The sequence below is a fragment of the Hemicordylus capensis genome, chromosome 5 (assembly GCF_027244095.1).
Source record: "Hemicordylus capensis ecotype Gifberg chromosome 5, rHemCap1.1.pri, whole genome shotgun sequence".
NCBI lineage: Eukaryota > Metazoa > Chordata > Lepidosauria > Squamata > Cordylidae > Hemicordylus > Hemicordylus capensis.
In genome coordinates this window covers 257,912,974-257,925,345 of record NC_069661.1, presented here as the reverse complement: position 1 = coordinate 257,925,345, position 12,372 = coordinate 257,912,974, and the positions used below count along the sequence as shown (strand labels likewise).

General features: G+C 48.2%; 1 protein-coding gene and 1 long non-coding RNA gene across 5 annotated transcripts in view; one reads left to right on the top strand and one right to left on the bottom strand.

Annotated features, from left to right (window-relative positions):
- Positions 1–1,345, bottom strand: part of LOC128326150 (uncharacterized) — a 30,581-nt gene extending 29,236 nt beyond the window's left edge. Inside the window, exon 1 of the long non-coding RNA XR_008307869.1 lies at positions 1,248–1,345. This is a non-coding gene — a long non-coding RNA (uncharacterized LOC128326150). The remainder of the gene's footprint in view (positions 1–1,247) is intronic.
- LOC128326147 (asialoglycoprotein receptor 2-like) overlaps positions 1,055–12,372 on the top strand; it is a 61,560-nt gene continuing 50,242 nt past the window's right edge. For 3 of the 4 annotated variants that reach the window (XM_053252419.1, XM_053252417.1, XM_053252420.1), the window contains exons 1-2: positions 8,575–8,653; positions 10,241–10,302. In XM_053252419.1, the coding sequence (XP_053108394.1) occupies positions 10,296–10,302 (7 nt within the window). In that variant the 5' untranslated portion in view covers positions 8,575–8,653; positions 10,241–10,295. Of the gene's footprint in view, positions 1,108–8,574; positions 8,654–10,240; positions 10,303–12,372 lie in introns of those variants that run through there. The other variant, XM_053252418.1, reaches the window with a different exon arrangement.

Below are 12,372 nucleotides of genomic sequence, written 5' to 3'. Positions count from 1 at the left end.
CTCCAGTTACTGCCAACTCGTTTGGTGGCTACACAGAAACAGGCCTTCTTGGTCACTGCCCCGAGATTGTGGAATGTGCTCCCTGCTGAGATACGATCCTCCCCATTTCTTGCAATTTTCAAAAAACACCTGAAAACCCATCTTTTTGCCCAAGCTTTCTCAGCTTCCTAATATTTTTGGGTTTTAATTTCTGGTTTCTTTTAAAATTGTTAAATTGTTTTTAGGTTTTTGTGTATGTTTTTAACTGGATTTATTTATTTATTTATTTATTTGATTTATATACCACCCTTCCAAAAATGGCTCAGGGCGGTTTACAATTAAAACAAACTTGTAAAACAATGAAAAGCTAAAACAAATTAAAAAACAACAACACAACAATTAACAATTTAAAAACATTTTAAAACAAGAATTAAACATTGTCCCCAGACCCCAGCTCAAGACGACACGTAGAGTTAATATGGATGGAAAGGGCCACAACTTTATTAACTATTACACAGACATGGCAGACTGGAACACCAGGTGATTAATCACCCTTGGAGTTTATGCTGTAAACCGCCCACAGACGAAAGTTTGGGGCGGTATACAAATTCGATAGATAGATAGATAAGATGATGGCATATCTTAGAATAGGGGTGTGTGAATCGGCTTGAGCTCAAACTTGCTTGGTTCAAGGGCTCAACCTCAAGCTGAGCCGGGCCTTGTGCGGCTCAAGGTCCAGCTAAACTGGCCAAGCCAGTTTGGGCCCGGTTTGAGGGTGGCTGGAGGCATTTAAAATGATCTTTGAAAATGAGGCTCCCACTCTCCCCTCCGGCCTCCCCCAAGTCTCCCTGGGCCATTTTGGCCCGCTGTGCATGCGTGGCAGCCATTTTGGGGCCGCTGTGCATGCACACTGGCCATCTGTGTGACCTGGGTCACGCAAATGGCCAGTGCACATGCTCAGCGGCCCCAAAATGGCTGCCGCACCTGCACAGAGGGCTGAAATGGCCCAGGGAGACTCGGGAAAGGCCGGGGGGGGGGGAGAGAGAGACTGGTGGGGGAGGGGAGCCACTGGAGACCCCCCTGCAGCCACCACAGCACCCCCTGAAGTCTCCAAAGTCCACAGCAACAGTAAGCCATGATTTATTTTTTTAAAAAAATTAAAGATTTCAAAAACCTAACATGCCCGGTCTGGTTCAAATCCAGTTCAGATTCGAACCACACTGGGCCAAGCAGTTTTGTGCACATCCCTATCTTAGAGTGCTGCTTACCTTTCTTCCTGCTCCTTCCATCCAGTTCAGAATCTTCAAAGGGCCGAGTTCAGAGCTGAGCTGCCCAGGCCATGACTGCTCTGTCCTCCTGAATCTCTGTGGCAGGCTGGATGGAAGGAAGGGAGGTTTGATTTTGCTGTTTTCTCAGCACTGAGTATAATGTGCTGTGCTTATGGCTGCTGTAACTATCTGGTTTTGCTGTATCTCAGATTGACTAAGGCAGTACTTGTGTGCCTGCCTGGCTTCCTTGAGTTGTGGTTTATTTTATTTGTGAGATAATGTTGTGGTGAGAAATGGACAGTGGCAGCTGTGTGTTTGAGTGTGTGTCTCTCTCTGTGTATTATTTCTTGGTGATTGTTGTAATGAAGTCCATGTCTGGCTTTGAGACCAACTTGTGCTTCACTCACAATCTGCCTTGTAATCTGCATTGCAAGGTGTTGTATTGTATCCAGTCAAAATGCGACTGAAGTTGCTCTAGTTGAGCTGATGGCTATGCTTGCTGTGCTGCTGTGGTAGCTGTTGCAATGCTAGGAAATAAGGAGTCCTAACTGTGTGTGAGAGAGCAACTTGTACCTATGATGTTACTGCAGTACACTGCACAGGAACTATGGCTGGCAGTGGATTCTGGGTCAGTGATGGGGAGACCAGTGGCAAATCAAGGGACTGATATGTTAGGCCTAAGATCTTTCTGGGCCTGCCTGCCTGGCACCCACCCAGTCCCAGGAGTCACCAGCCGCTACTGGGCCAGGGAACAGAATGAGTTTGACCAAGGGGACCCTTCATCCTGCTATGTTCCTGTTGGGCTTGCACCCTCCATGGAGGGGCGAGTAGAAGAAAAGTGTATGGGGAGGTTATCTTCAGAAGAGGAGGAAACAGAGAGTCCGGACTCTCTGGGGAGTTTGGGGAGGAGAACCTGAGCCAGCAGCTGTGTTTCCCCTCAGAACTTGGATCTGAACCAATTCCAGAAGGAATTTATTTCCCACCCAAACATGCAGGGGCCTAGCGAAGTGCCAGTCTGCCAGGCAGTAGCAGGGTCTGACTGTCCGTCAGGGTGCTTTCCCGCTTAGCTGCTCCACAGCAGCATGATGCCTCCGTTCAGGTAAGTTGCATTCGAAACATAAACAGCAGGGGGAGCCGTCTTGCGGAAACGAACAACCCCAAAATACAGCAACTTCTTTACACTGGATATACAATGTCCTTGCTCTATATCACAGCGATTAAATTCTAAACAATCTGAACGCGTAGGGACTGCGATGTCACAATGCAGGAAGTGTGGAAGCACACTTCCGAGATACCTCCTGACCCCATTGTATGGTCTAGTCTGGAAAGCACCCAGGAGATCCAGAGGCTACTGGAATTTGGGGCAGAACTTGGTACAAAGAAAATCTGTCAGTCAGTAGGGGGAAAGGTGGGGGGTCATATTGTCTGCAGACCTGGGGGCCATTGGCATGTGTGGCACAACCCACCTCAAATACACAGTGGTGGGAAGAGAGGCTTACTCAAGTGTAATGGATTGTGGCCCTGCAAAAGAAGCAAGTAGTGCACATGGGAGCTGGGGCGTATTTTATTTTTATTTATTTATTTATTTTTGCATTTATATACCGCCTTTCATTAAAAAGATAACCCCAAGGCGGTTTACAAAAGTTAAAAACATACAATAAAAAGACAATAAAAACATCATGCTAAAAGTATATGACATATAAAAACAGGCATAAAAACAACACAACAAATACAACAAATATCTAGGGGTAGGGCAGGCAGGGCACATGCCCCGGGCGCCACTTGAAGGGGGGCACCATTTAAATTTTTTTTTTTAAATGGCCACTGGGGAAAAAAAAAGGCCACTCTGCATGTTCAAATGGCCTCTGTGATGCCCTAGGCCATGCCAGGCCTCACAAAGGCCATTTGAGCATGCACGGCAGCCATTTTGTTTGCAGCAGCTAATTTTAAATATATATATATTTTTAAAATGGCCACCGCACATGCTCAAATGGTCCCTGCAAAGCCCTAGAGGCCAGCGAGGGGAGGGGGAACCTTTGCAGACCCACCCCACAGCCTTTAGGAAGCCCCCAAAGGGGCTACAGGTATTTTTTTAAAAAAATTTAATATAATATAAGTCACTGTACACATATTCAGTTTGGCACTATGTACAGAGAATCAGGGCTTGTGAATAATGAGCTGAAACGTATGAGCTAGGATTGTATTCATTTGCTCTTACTTTACATCTTGTGATAAGTGACTTAGATGTGATGCCTTCATAATATGGCTATTAATGCTGAGTTTGTCTTTGAATCAGTGTGAAATCCTTAATATTAAGGCCCACTGGGAGTTTCTTGCTCTCTTTCTCTCATTTTAACTGTCTTTCTGAAATACTAGTCTATATTCCAAGCAGTGACACAATTTACTCTGCATATCGTTTAATTATTTTCAGAGTATCTGGGAAATGCCAAATTCACCATTTATTTTTAAAACGTATGTAATAGTGATGCTACAATGCATAGTAGAGAATTAGACAGGCACTTCTGTTTAGTTTTCCAAGTACACCTCCACATAGTATTTGGGTATTTCATGAGCCCCAGCATACTGAAATTTGTAGTTTTGCAGCATTTTTTGGTCTGGCTACATCCACTGCGAAATAGCAATAGCAATAGCACTTACATTTATATACCGCTTTATAGCCGAAGCTCTCTAAGTGGTTTACAATGATTTAGCATATTGCCCTCAACATTCTGGGTACTCATTTTACCGACCTCGGAAGGATGGAAGGCTGAGTCAACCTTGAGCCCCTGGTCAGGATCGAACTTGTAACCTTCTGGTTACAGGGCGACAGTTTTACCACTGCGCCACCAGGGGCTCATTAATATAATATAATATATATATTATATATATAATATTAATATAATATAATATAATATAATATAATATAATATTATATAATATATAATATATAATATATAATATAATAATATAATTAATATAAAATAGTTTTTGAAATATTAAAAGATTAACGAGATTACATTGACTTGTATTTTTGAGCTGATATTATGGTAAAGTTATCTGAAAGATGGGTGTCAGATGTTTGGATAGAGGGCGCAATTTCAGTGCTTGCCCTAGGCGCTATTTTCCCTAGATACGCCTCTGCATGGGAGACTGGAAGCCATGGCCCAGACACTCTGGGAGGTGGAGAAGAATCATTCCCAAACCAGATCAGAATCAGATCAGCTTGCCCAAGGCCATTCAGGGAACAGCAGCTGGCTGGATTTGAAAGAGCAAGCTTCCCCAGAGAGGTTTGCACCGGCAAAAGTTCTAGAGCCTGATCCAGCTGCATTGGAGCAAAGATCAGGCGAAGAGGGCTTGATGATGATCCAGGTGGAACTGGACTGACGAGTGGGAGGAATTCTAGGAGAACTGGGATCAGGAGGGTAGGGAGGAAAGGGAGAGGAGACAGCCAGTCCCACAACAACTGCCCCCCCCTCCTCAAAACCAATGCAAGAATATTCCACAAATGACCTTATCAGGTATGTTTATTTCCAACATACAGTATATTAGCAACATGCCCTTCACAATAACAACCAGCTCCTGCAATAAAATACAAGTCTAAGGACAAAACACACAAATACATTATTTCACACAAACTGGAGGACAAGCGCTGTTCCAAAAAGAAGAGGCATGCCAGTTCCTTTAAGGTTTTTGATAAAAACCAATGTTCCACAGGTGCAGTTTCCCTAACTCTTAAGGGCATGTCTACACTACACATTTTAAGCCAGATTCAAACCTGCTTAATGATCATGGTCCCTCACCACCCAGGCACTGGGAGCTGCAGTTCTTTGATGAAAGGGTTCTAATAAAGGCTTCTCAGCATTTGCACAAAATTGCAGTTCCCATTGTCTTTTTGGAGAGTCAGGAGGCCCCAAATGATGAAAGCTGTTTCAAACTAGTTTAAATGTGTGGTTCATTCCCTTTTGGAATATGATCACCATAGCACAACCCACCACGTGACCCTTCTCATTCACTAGCCAAATTACTCTCCATCTCTCTTTCTCAAGCCTCCATCAATTCAAGATCTACTGTGGAAGGTGGACAAAATAGGTGAGTGATCCCTTTTTAATGCAAATGCAGAAGACTTAATGACGTCCGAGTAAACAGAAGAGAACTGCTAAGGAGCCAGGAGAGAACAATATGCAACTCAAAGGGGGAGAACATTCCTCTAGGCTTCAGAAGGGAACTATCAAATCTGGGCTAACAGGTTGAAAGATTTACTACAAATTAATTAGGAAAAGTAGGAATCCTCAAGACCAACAGTTGCTAAATGTTAAATACTATATTTGCAGTTATAAAAACCACAAGGCAAAGCTAGCCATCCACCATTTTACGTAGATGGAAACAGGCACAGAGCGGGACCATTGGCGGCCTGTGTGTGGCCGCGGTGGCTGCCCCACTGCCCCTGCCCACTGCATCTGAAGTCAGACGCGGGGGGGGGGGCATGGTCTGGCTCCCGAACGGAGCCTTGAGACTTCGGGAGTTGGCATTTAACCGCGCGGCCCCTTTGGGAGTTGAACTAAGGCTAGCACTGCATTCGCTGTCCAGCCAGGAGTGGTTCTTCCCTGCCGCTCCTGGCTGCGCAGCAAATGCAGCGCCAGCCTTAGTTTAGCTCCCGAAGGGGCTGCATGGCCCCCGCTCGGGAGCTAAACTAGCACCTCCACGTCTGACATCCGATGCGGGGGGCATGTCAGGGCCGTGAGACGTGGCCCCTGATTGGCCGCGGCCCAGGTTCTTTGAACTCATTGGCCCAATAGTGGCTCTGCCCCTGGATGGAAACGATTCCTTTTGAGTGCAGCGGGGGGAAGCAAAGCTGGCATATTTATTCATAGGCATAGAAGGAGCTTTTGAAAAGGGTTCATGCAACTGATATTTACTTTAGGAACATATTGCAAACACAGCTACTGCCTTGAGGGGTAGCTTGGTTTCTGAACATAAGCAAAATGCTCAGATACAGACAAGATGAAGCATATTCATTCAGGGCAGACATGGAGACAAATTTCAAGGGTACAAGAAATATACTCACCGCCACCACCACCACTCAAATGTTGTCCAGTCCAATATTAACAACGGAGTTTGTTTCTTTGCTGAACTGAACATCTTATTTTCAAGTCCATTCCTCTCACCATGCAGGAGGGACTGTTCCTACAAGCACTGCAGTGCTAAACAAAATGGTGACGACTCCTCTTTTTTTGTCTTGCCTCTCTCAAAATAGACGACCCTCCCCTCTGGCCACTCTGATTGGCTGATAAGGTAGTCAATCCACATGATGCCTCCTGTCAGGTCATTTCAAGGTCATTTCAATTTCTGCCCACTTTATGAAAACAAAGGCAGGCCCTTTCATTGGCTGCTGCCTCATTAATATTTAAATGAACGGGGGAACATTGTTCAGTCTTTTCAATAGGAACCTGCTACCAGCGCCCACTCTATGTAAACACTGCTGAGCAGGCAAGCTGCACGCAGGGAAGTGTAGAGGGCAGCCACACACAGGGAGGCATTGAGTTATCAAAAATGATGGCGGCATTGAAATTTTGGGAGGGCACTGCCCACTTTGCCCTAAGTGAAGATTCTCCCCTGCCCTGGCCAGGAGGTCTCTCCTTTCTGGGCAATTTCTCTTGACATGCCCCAATGGTTTAAATTCAAAACATCTTTTGGGCTTTGGAGCAACCCTTCTTCTGGAGAAATACAGAAGTCCCTTGCCCAGTGGCTTTCTTTCTGCACTCCCCCAACTTCTGCTCCCTCTCCTTGATTGTAAGGGGCCTCTGGTGGGTTGTATGCCTGTCTTTGTCTCCCATGGACAGGACAAACATCAATAATCAAAAGGTTACTTATCTGGGTCTCATGGATGGCTGCTGGTTGGTCTGGATTGATGGCATCAGCTCGGGTTTGCTGCAGCAGTGACAGAGAAGGGTCTTTTCTGGTACTCCACACTCTCATCCCCACCGCAAGAATTCCTCCTCTTGGGCCCTGTTCAGACGTAGCGTGAAACCTCGGATATATGAAGCGGCGGTTAATCTGTGAAGCTGAGAATCACACCACAAATGATCGATCAACTGAGGTTTTGCAACCTGCATCTTCTGGGCAAAGGAACCCCTCCCCCATCCTGATCTGCCGAAGCGGCATCCCCACAGGAAAGGAAAAAGAAATTGGTTTCACCTCTCCACCTATAATACACAAACTCTCCCTTGCTTGTGTAATAAAGCCAGCGTGAATCCCACTTTCTGCTCCCTTCCTGTTTTAATCCTTTACTAGCCGACCCGCACAGAGCATCTGTGCGCTCTTTGGGACAGGCTGTTCCCCCTCCCTCCTGCCCCACTCTCCCTCCCCCTCCCTCCCTCCTGCCCCACTCTTTTGCCCCCCTCTCTTGCCCCCTCCCCTCCTGTCCCACTTTCTCTTGCCCTCCCTCCCCCTCCCACCCCACTCTCTTACCCTCCCCCCTCTGCCCCACTCTCTCTTGCCCTCCCTCCCCCTCCTGCCCCATTCTCTCTTTCCCTCCCTCCCGCTCCTTCCTGCCCCACTCACTCTTGCCCTCTCTCATGCCCTACTCTCTCTTGCCCTCCCTCCCCCTCCCTCCTGACCCTCCCCCCTCCTCCCTCCCTCCACCCACACTGAGCATTTTACCGCTGTGGGTGTCCATTTTCGGCTGGACCTCACCGCCACCACAGGCCCTCCTTACTGGGCATCGGGCAGCCAAAAAAGACCCCGCCACTGCTGTTCCTCCTACTGGGTGGCAAACAAGGAAGGCTCCCCGCCCACTTCCCTCCCACCCCGACCTCCAACGGGTGCCGGAGCTGCGCCCTGCTGCCTGTTTCCCACTCACCCCCTTTCCTGCTGTTGCCTCCGGTGGCCAGGCTGGACTTTGCCACCGCCACCGCCTCCTCCCCCTTACCCGGGACGGCCTGACCACTGCGATGACGAATCCTTCTGGGTGCACCTCAGCCTATCAGGTGCCTCCGCTGCCCAGCCAATCGGCTGGGTGCCGGGATGCACATTCTAAGGCGCACCCAGGAGAATTAAATATATAGATGGTTGTTGTCAAATGTTGATGTTCATGGCCTTGAGTGCTTCAGGTACAAGGAGGATAGGCTGGATGTTAACACTCTCAATAAATCAATAAATCTGCCCTTGCACTCTTCAGTTGCTCATGGGTTCCTATCACCGCTGGGTTCTGTGAATGGTGGGTTATAGAAAAAAAGATAATCAAGCATAGATTTGCCCAGCCTGGAATGCAGATTGGGCATGGCAGGCAGCCAATGAGGGAGCAGCATGGGCTGAATGGGAGGAGTTCCGGAATGTGCCGCCATCAAAGGGGAAGGCAGTTAAAGCTTCAGTTGGAGGAAGAACCAACCACACAGAATGAAGATCAGGTGCCTGAGATGCCCCACTTTTATTCAGCCTTCTGCTGAGTCAGGTCATTGGTTCTCTAGCCCCGGGTTCCCTGCTCTGACTGGCAGCAGCCGAGTCTCTGGGGACTCAGGCAGAGAGCAGCCTCTCCTTTTCAGGGGAGGCCAATGGGTCCTGCAGCAGAATGTTGCAGTGGATTCCTGGCTGGGAGTGGTGTGTGTTGCCTTAGCTCTCAGAGGCAGGCCGGTTTCCTTGGCCAAGCCCCCTCCATCCCCCTTCTCAAGGGGTGAGCCGTCCCAGAGGTGCTGTGCTTCTTGGGTTCTGGTTTCCCTTGGAGGCTTGGGGCGTCCGGTGTGCATAAACCCAATATTCTAGCATGTCCAAGCCGAGCAATGGATGGAGCTACAAGATAGCAAAGCATTCCTAAAAGTCAGCAAGGGCAGTGACGTCCGCTCCCAGAGGACAGCCCCAGCCCCGGGGGCAGTGCTGCTCCTGCTTCATCCCAGTGTTTAGCATTTTCTGACCCCTATGTGCCAGGATGACCAGTCTCAAAAGTCATACAGACCCCCCAAGCTCCATTTTAGTGCTGCTGTTTTAAAAACCAGTTTTTTAAAAAAATGTACAGACTTACACATACCAAGGGTGCCCCCCAGGCATGTAGAATCCATTGTGTTACATTTCAGGGTGTCCCCATTCTGGAAACAAACTGATCGTTACTCAACAGTTGGAGTTTGCTATTTCTATATATGATCTAATGGCAGGAACAGAAGCTGGGACCCTTCTGAAGAGAAAGCAGAGACTTTGCCACTGGGCAATGGTTCACAAGGCTCTAGGGATGTGCACAAAACTGGTTTCCCTAGTTCTAACTGGGCTCGAGCCCAACTGGGCATGTTCAGTTTTGGCACCTGAATGAGGGGCCCAGTCTGGCTCAAATTTGAGCCGGTTCAGGCCCGGTTTGGGGGTGCTGGGGGCGGCTTATTTGGGCATTTGTTTGTTTTTTAAAATGGCAGACTCACCACTTCCGAGGCCTGGGGGTGGGTGGGTTGCTGCAGCAGCCATGGGGTGGTCTCTGGTGGCTCCCAGCCTTGCAAATGGCTCATGTGCACATGTGGCAGCCTACAAAATGGTCACCATGAGCTTGAAGAGGACCAAAACAGACAAAAAATGGAATGGCTCGTGGGAGACTGGGGGAGGGGGAACCACTGGAGACCCTCCCGCAGCCTCAGAAGCACCTCCTTGAGGCCTCGGAGTTGGTGTCCACCATTAAAAACAGAAAAGAAAACCTGAACAGGCCCTGATCTGGCCCAGGGGATTTGGCTCAACTTCGAGGGTGAGCCCTCGGACCAGGCCAGCTTGATGGTGAACAGCCCTACAAGGCTCTGGTTAGCCTGTTTTATTTCATTTCATATAACTTTATCTAAGGGATTTTAGGCAGATTTCCAGGCTTCTAAGGAGATCATATAATTTGAAACAAATGAAATTAAAACATAAAAACTAAAAAAAACCCAAAAAACCCCAGCAGAAAACAGGATTAAAAGAACATAAATATGAGCAACAGCAAACATGCCAATCAATAAAAAGGAATTGTAAGAGTCTCTTCTGGTCTCTAGCTCCACAGAAAGAATGCAAGAAGACCTGAGACACCCCTCAGAATAAGCAGAAAACATGGCACGTAAGTTGTCTTTGCTCTTCCCGGGCACACCCTGTCTCTGACCCCCTCACTTCCTGGGAGGGGGCCCCACTTCCTGCCCTTTGCCCTGGGAGAGGGGCAGCTGAACAGAGGAAGCTGCTTTCCACGGAGTCAGACCCTTGGTCCATCACCTTGCGCCGTGTGGGCTCCACTCACTGGCAGCTGCTTTCCAGGATCCATCTTCTCAAGGTCCTTCTCATTACTCCTGAAGAGGGAAGGGACTGATCAGGCTTCCCTACCACTGAGCTATGGAGAGGAAAGGTGGGGTCGGAGGGAGCAACCTGGGGCCCCCTTCTCCCGGGCCGGCTCCTTCTCTTTTTGACCAAATGCCGGTTTGTGGAGCATCTGGAAGCAAATCTGACAAGCCCTTGGCCGGCTCCTCTTCATTTCTTGCCCTCGTGCTGTCCAGCGCAGGCAGCTGCAGGACCCCATCCCAAAAGCCCCTCGACTTTCTTGCTGGGGGCTGCCATGAGTGCACCTTCCTTGTGCTGCAGTAGAGGCAGGTGGAAAGCTTTACACATCATTTGGTGATGCTTCCTGAGGCCAGCTGTCCTCCGAAGGAGGCCAGAGGGAGATGATCGGTTTAACTCTCTCCCAGCTCAAACTCATTCTCCCCCAAGTTAAGCTGAATTCAGTGGCTGTGTGTGCCTAACTGTGCCGGGGTCAGACTCTATGGGCCGGCTCAGAGGACATTTTCTCCCCGCAAACCGGCCCTCACCATACAAAGGGGGAATGTGCCGAGAGCGTCCACTTCCTCACATCTTGCCAGCATGTCCTGACACATCCTGGCGTTTTCCTTTATTGTCTGGAGGGAGATGTGCCCAATCCACCGCTTCATGCATGGACCAGATACAAATTTGAGCTGCACGTAGCACAGTGGCCAGAACAAAAGGTGCCCACCTGAATGCACTGGGAAGATGCCAGACAGGCGCGCTCTTGAAGCACCGCCCTTTCTCACGGCATGGGCCAGTTCAGAGGGGGAAATACCACCCAAACCCTGAGGCAGATTCCGGTCTGTTGGAAATCCTCTGTGGTGAGAGAATCCCTTTCTCATTATAGCAGAGTGCACAGAGGCACAACACAGCGGAATTTGCTTAGGCATGCGTGTGTGCTGAGAGTAAAGTAACTTGGAGCCAATTCATAGTTTCCAATCAATATATAAGGCATTTATTAAGGAACTCCATTCTAAATAGGAAAGTGAGGAGTTAGGATCTCTAATCTATCTATCTAGCTGGATGCAGATGGATTCTGCATCTTCTCTGCACACATGGTGCAGGGAGAGAGGCTTGCCATGTTGCACGGTAGAAGGACAGGTAGGGAAGAGAGAGAGAGGAAGTTAGTCCCTGAGATTAGCAATCTACATTTCAAAGGGATAGTATCAGAGCAGTAGAGAAGGGATGACCAGTGTCTTGACCCTCTAGCCCTCTGACTCACTAGTCTGTCCTCCACTGTCTGAGACAAGAGACAGCGCAAAGTCCTTAACTTCCAACACCCCTCTCGATGTCTCGTGACTCAGCTCACAAGATTCATTTTTTCTCTCAGCTTTTCAAAGCAGGGTCTTGGTAGTGGCTTAGTGAGTATGTCTGCAAGCATTTCATTTGTCGGGCAGTAGGTCAGCTTGATTAGTCCATCCTTCTGCAGACTTCTCACTACATATACTTCACACCAATATGTTTGGTACGCCTCTTTACATCTTCTTGTTTGGAGAGTTGAATGCAGCTTTGATTGTCTTCATACACTTGTATGGGCTGTGGTACATCTGTACCTAGATCTTTCAGTAGTTGACACAGCCATTGTATCTCGTGACTGCCCTGTGCAGCTGATACATATTCCGCTTCAGTGGTTGATGATGCTACTATGTCTTGCTTTGTGCTTGACCAGCTTCTGGCTCCATCTCCATAGAAAATTATGTAATCGCTGGTGGATTTCCTTTCTGTTAGATCTCCACCCCAGTCTGCATCTATGTACGTTTCTAGTTTTGGTTGACTGTTAGCTGGCAGCTTGAGCTTAAAGTGTGCAGTACCCTTTAGGTAACTAACAAGTCTCTTAATT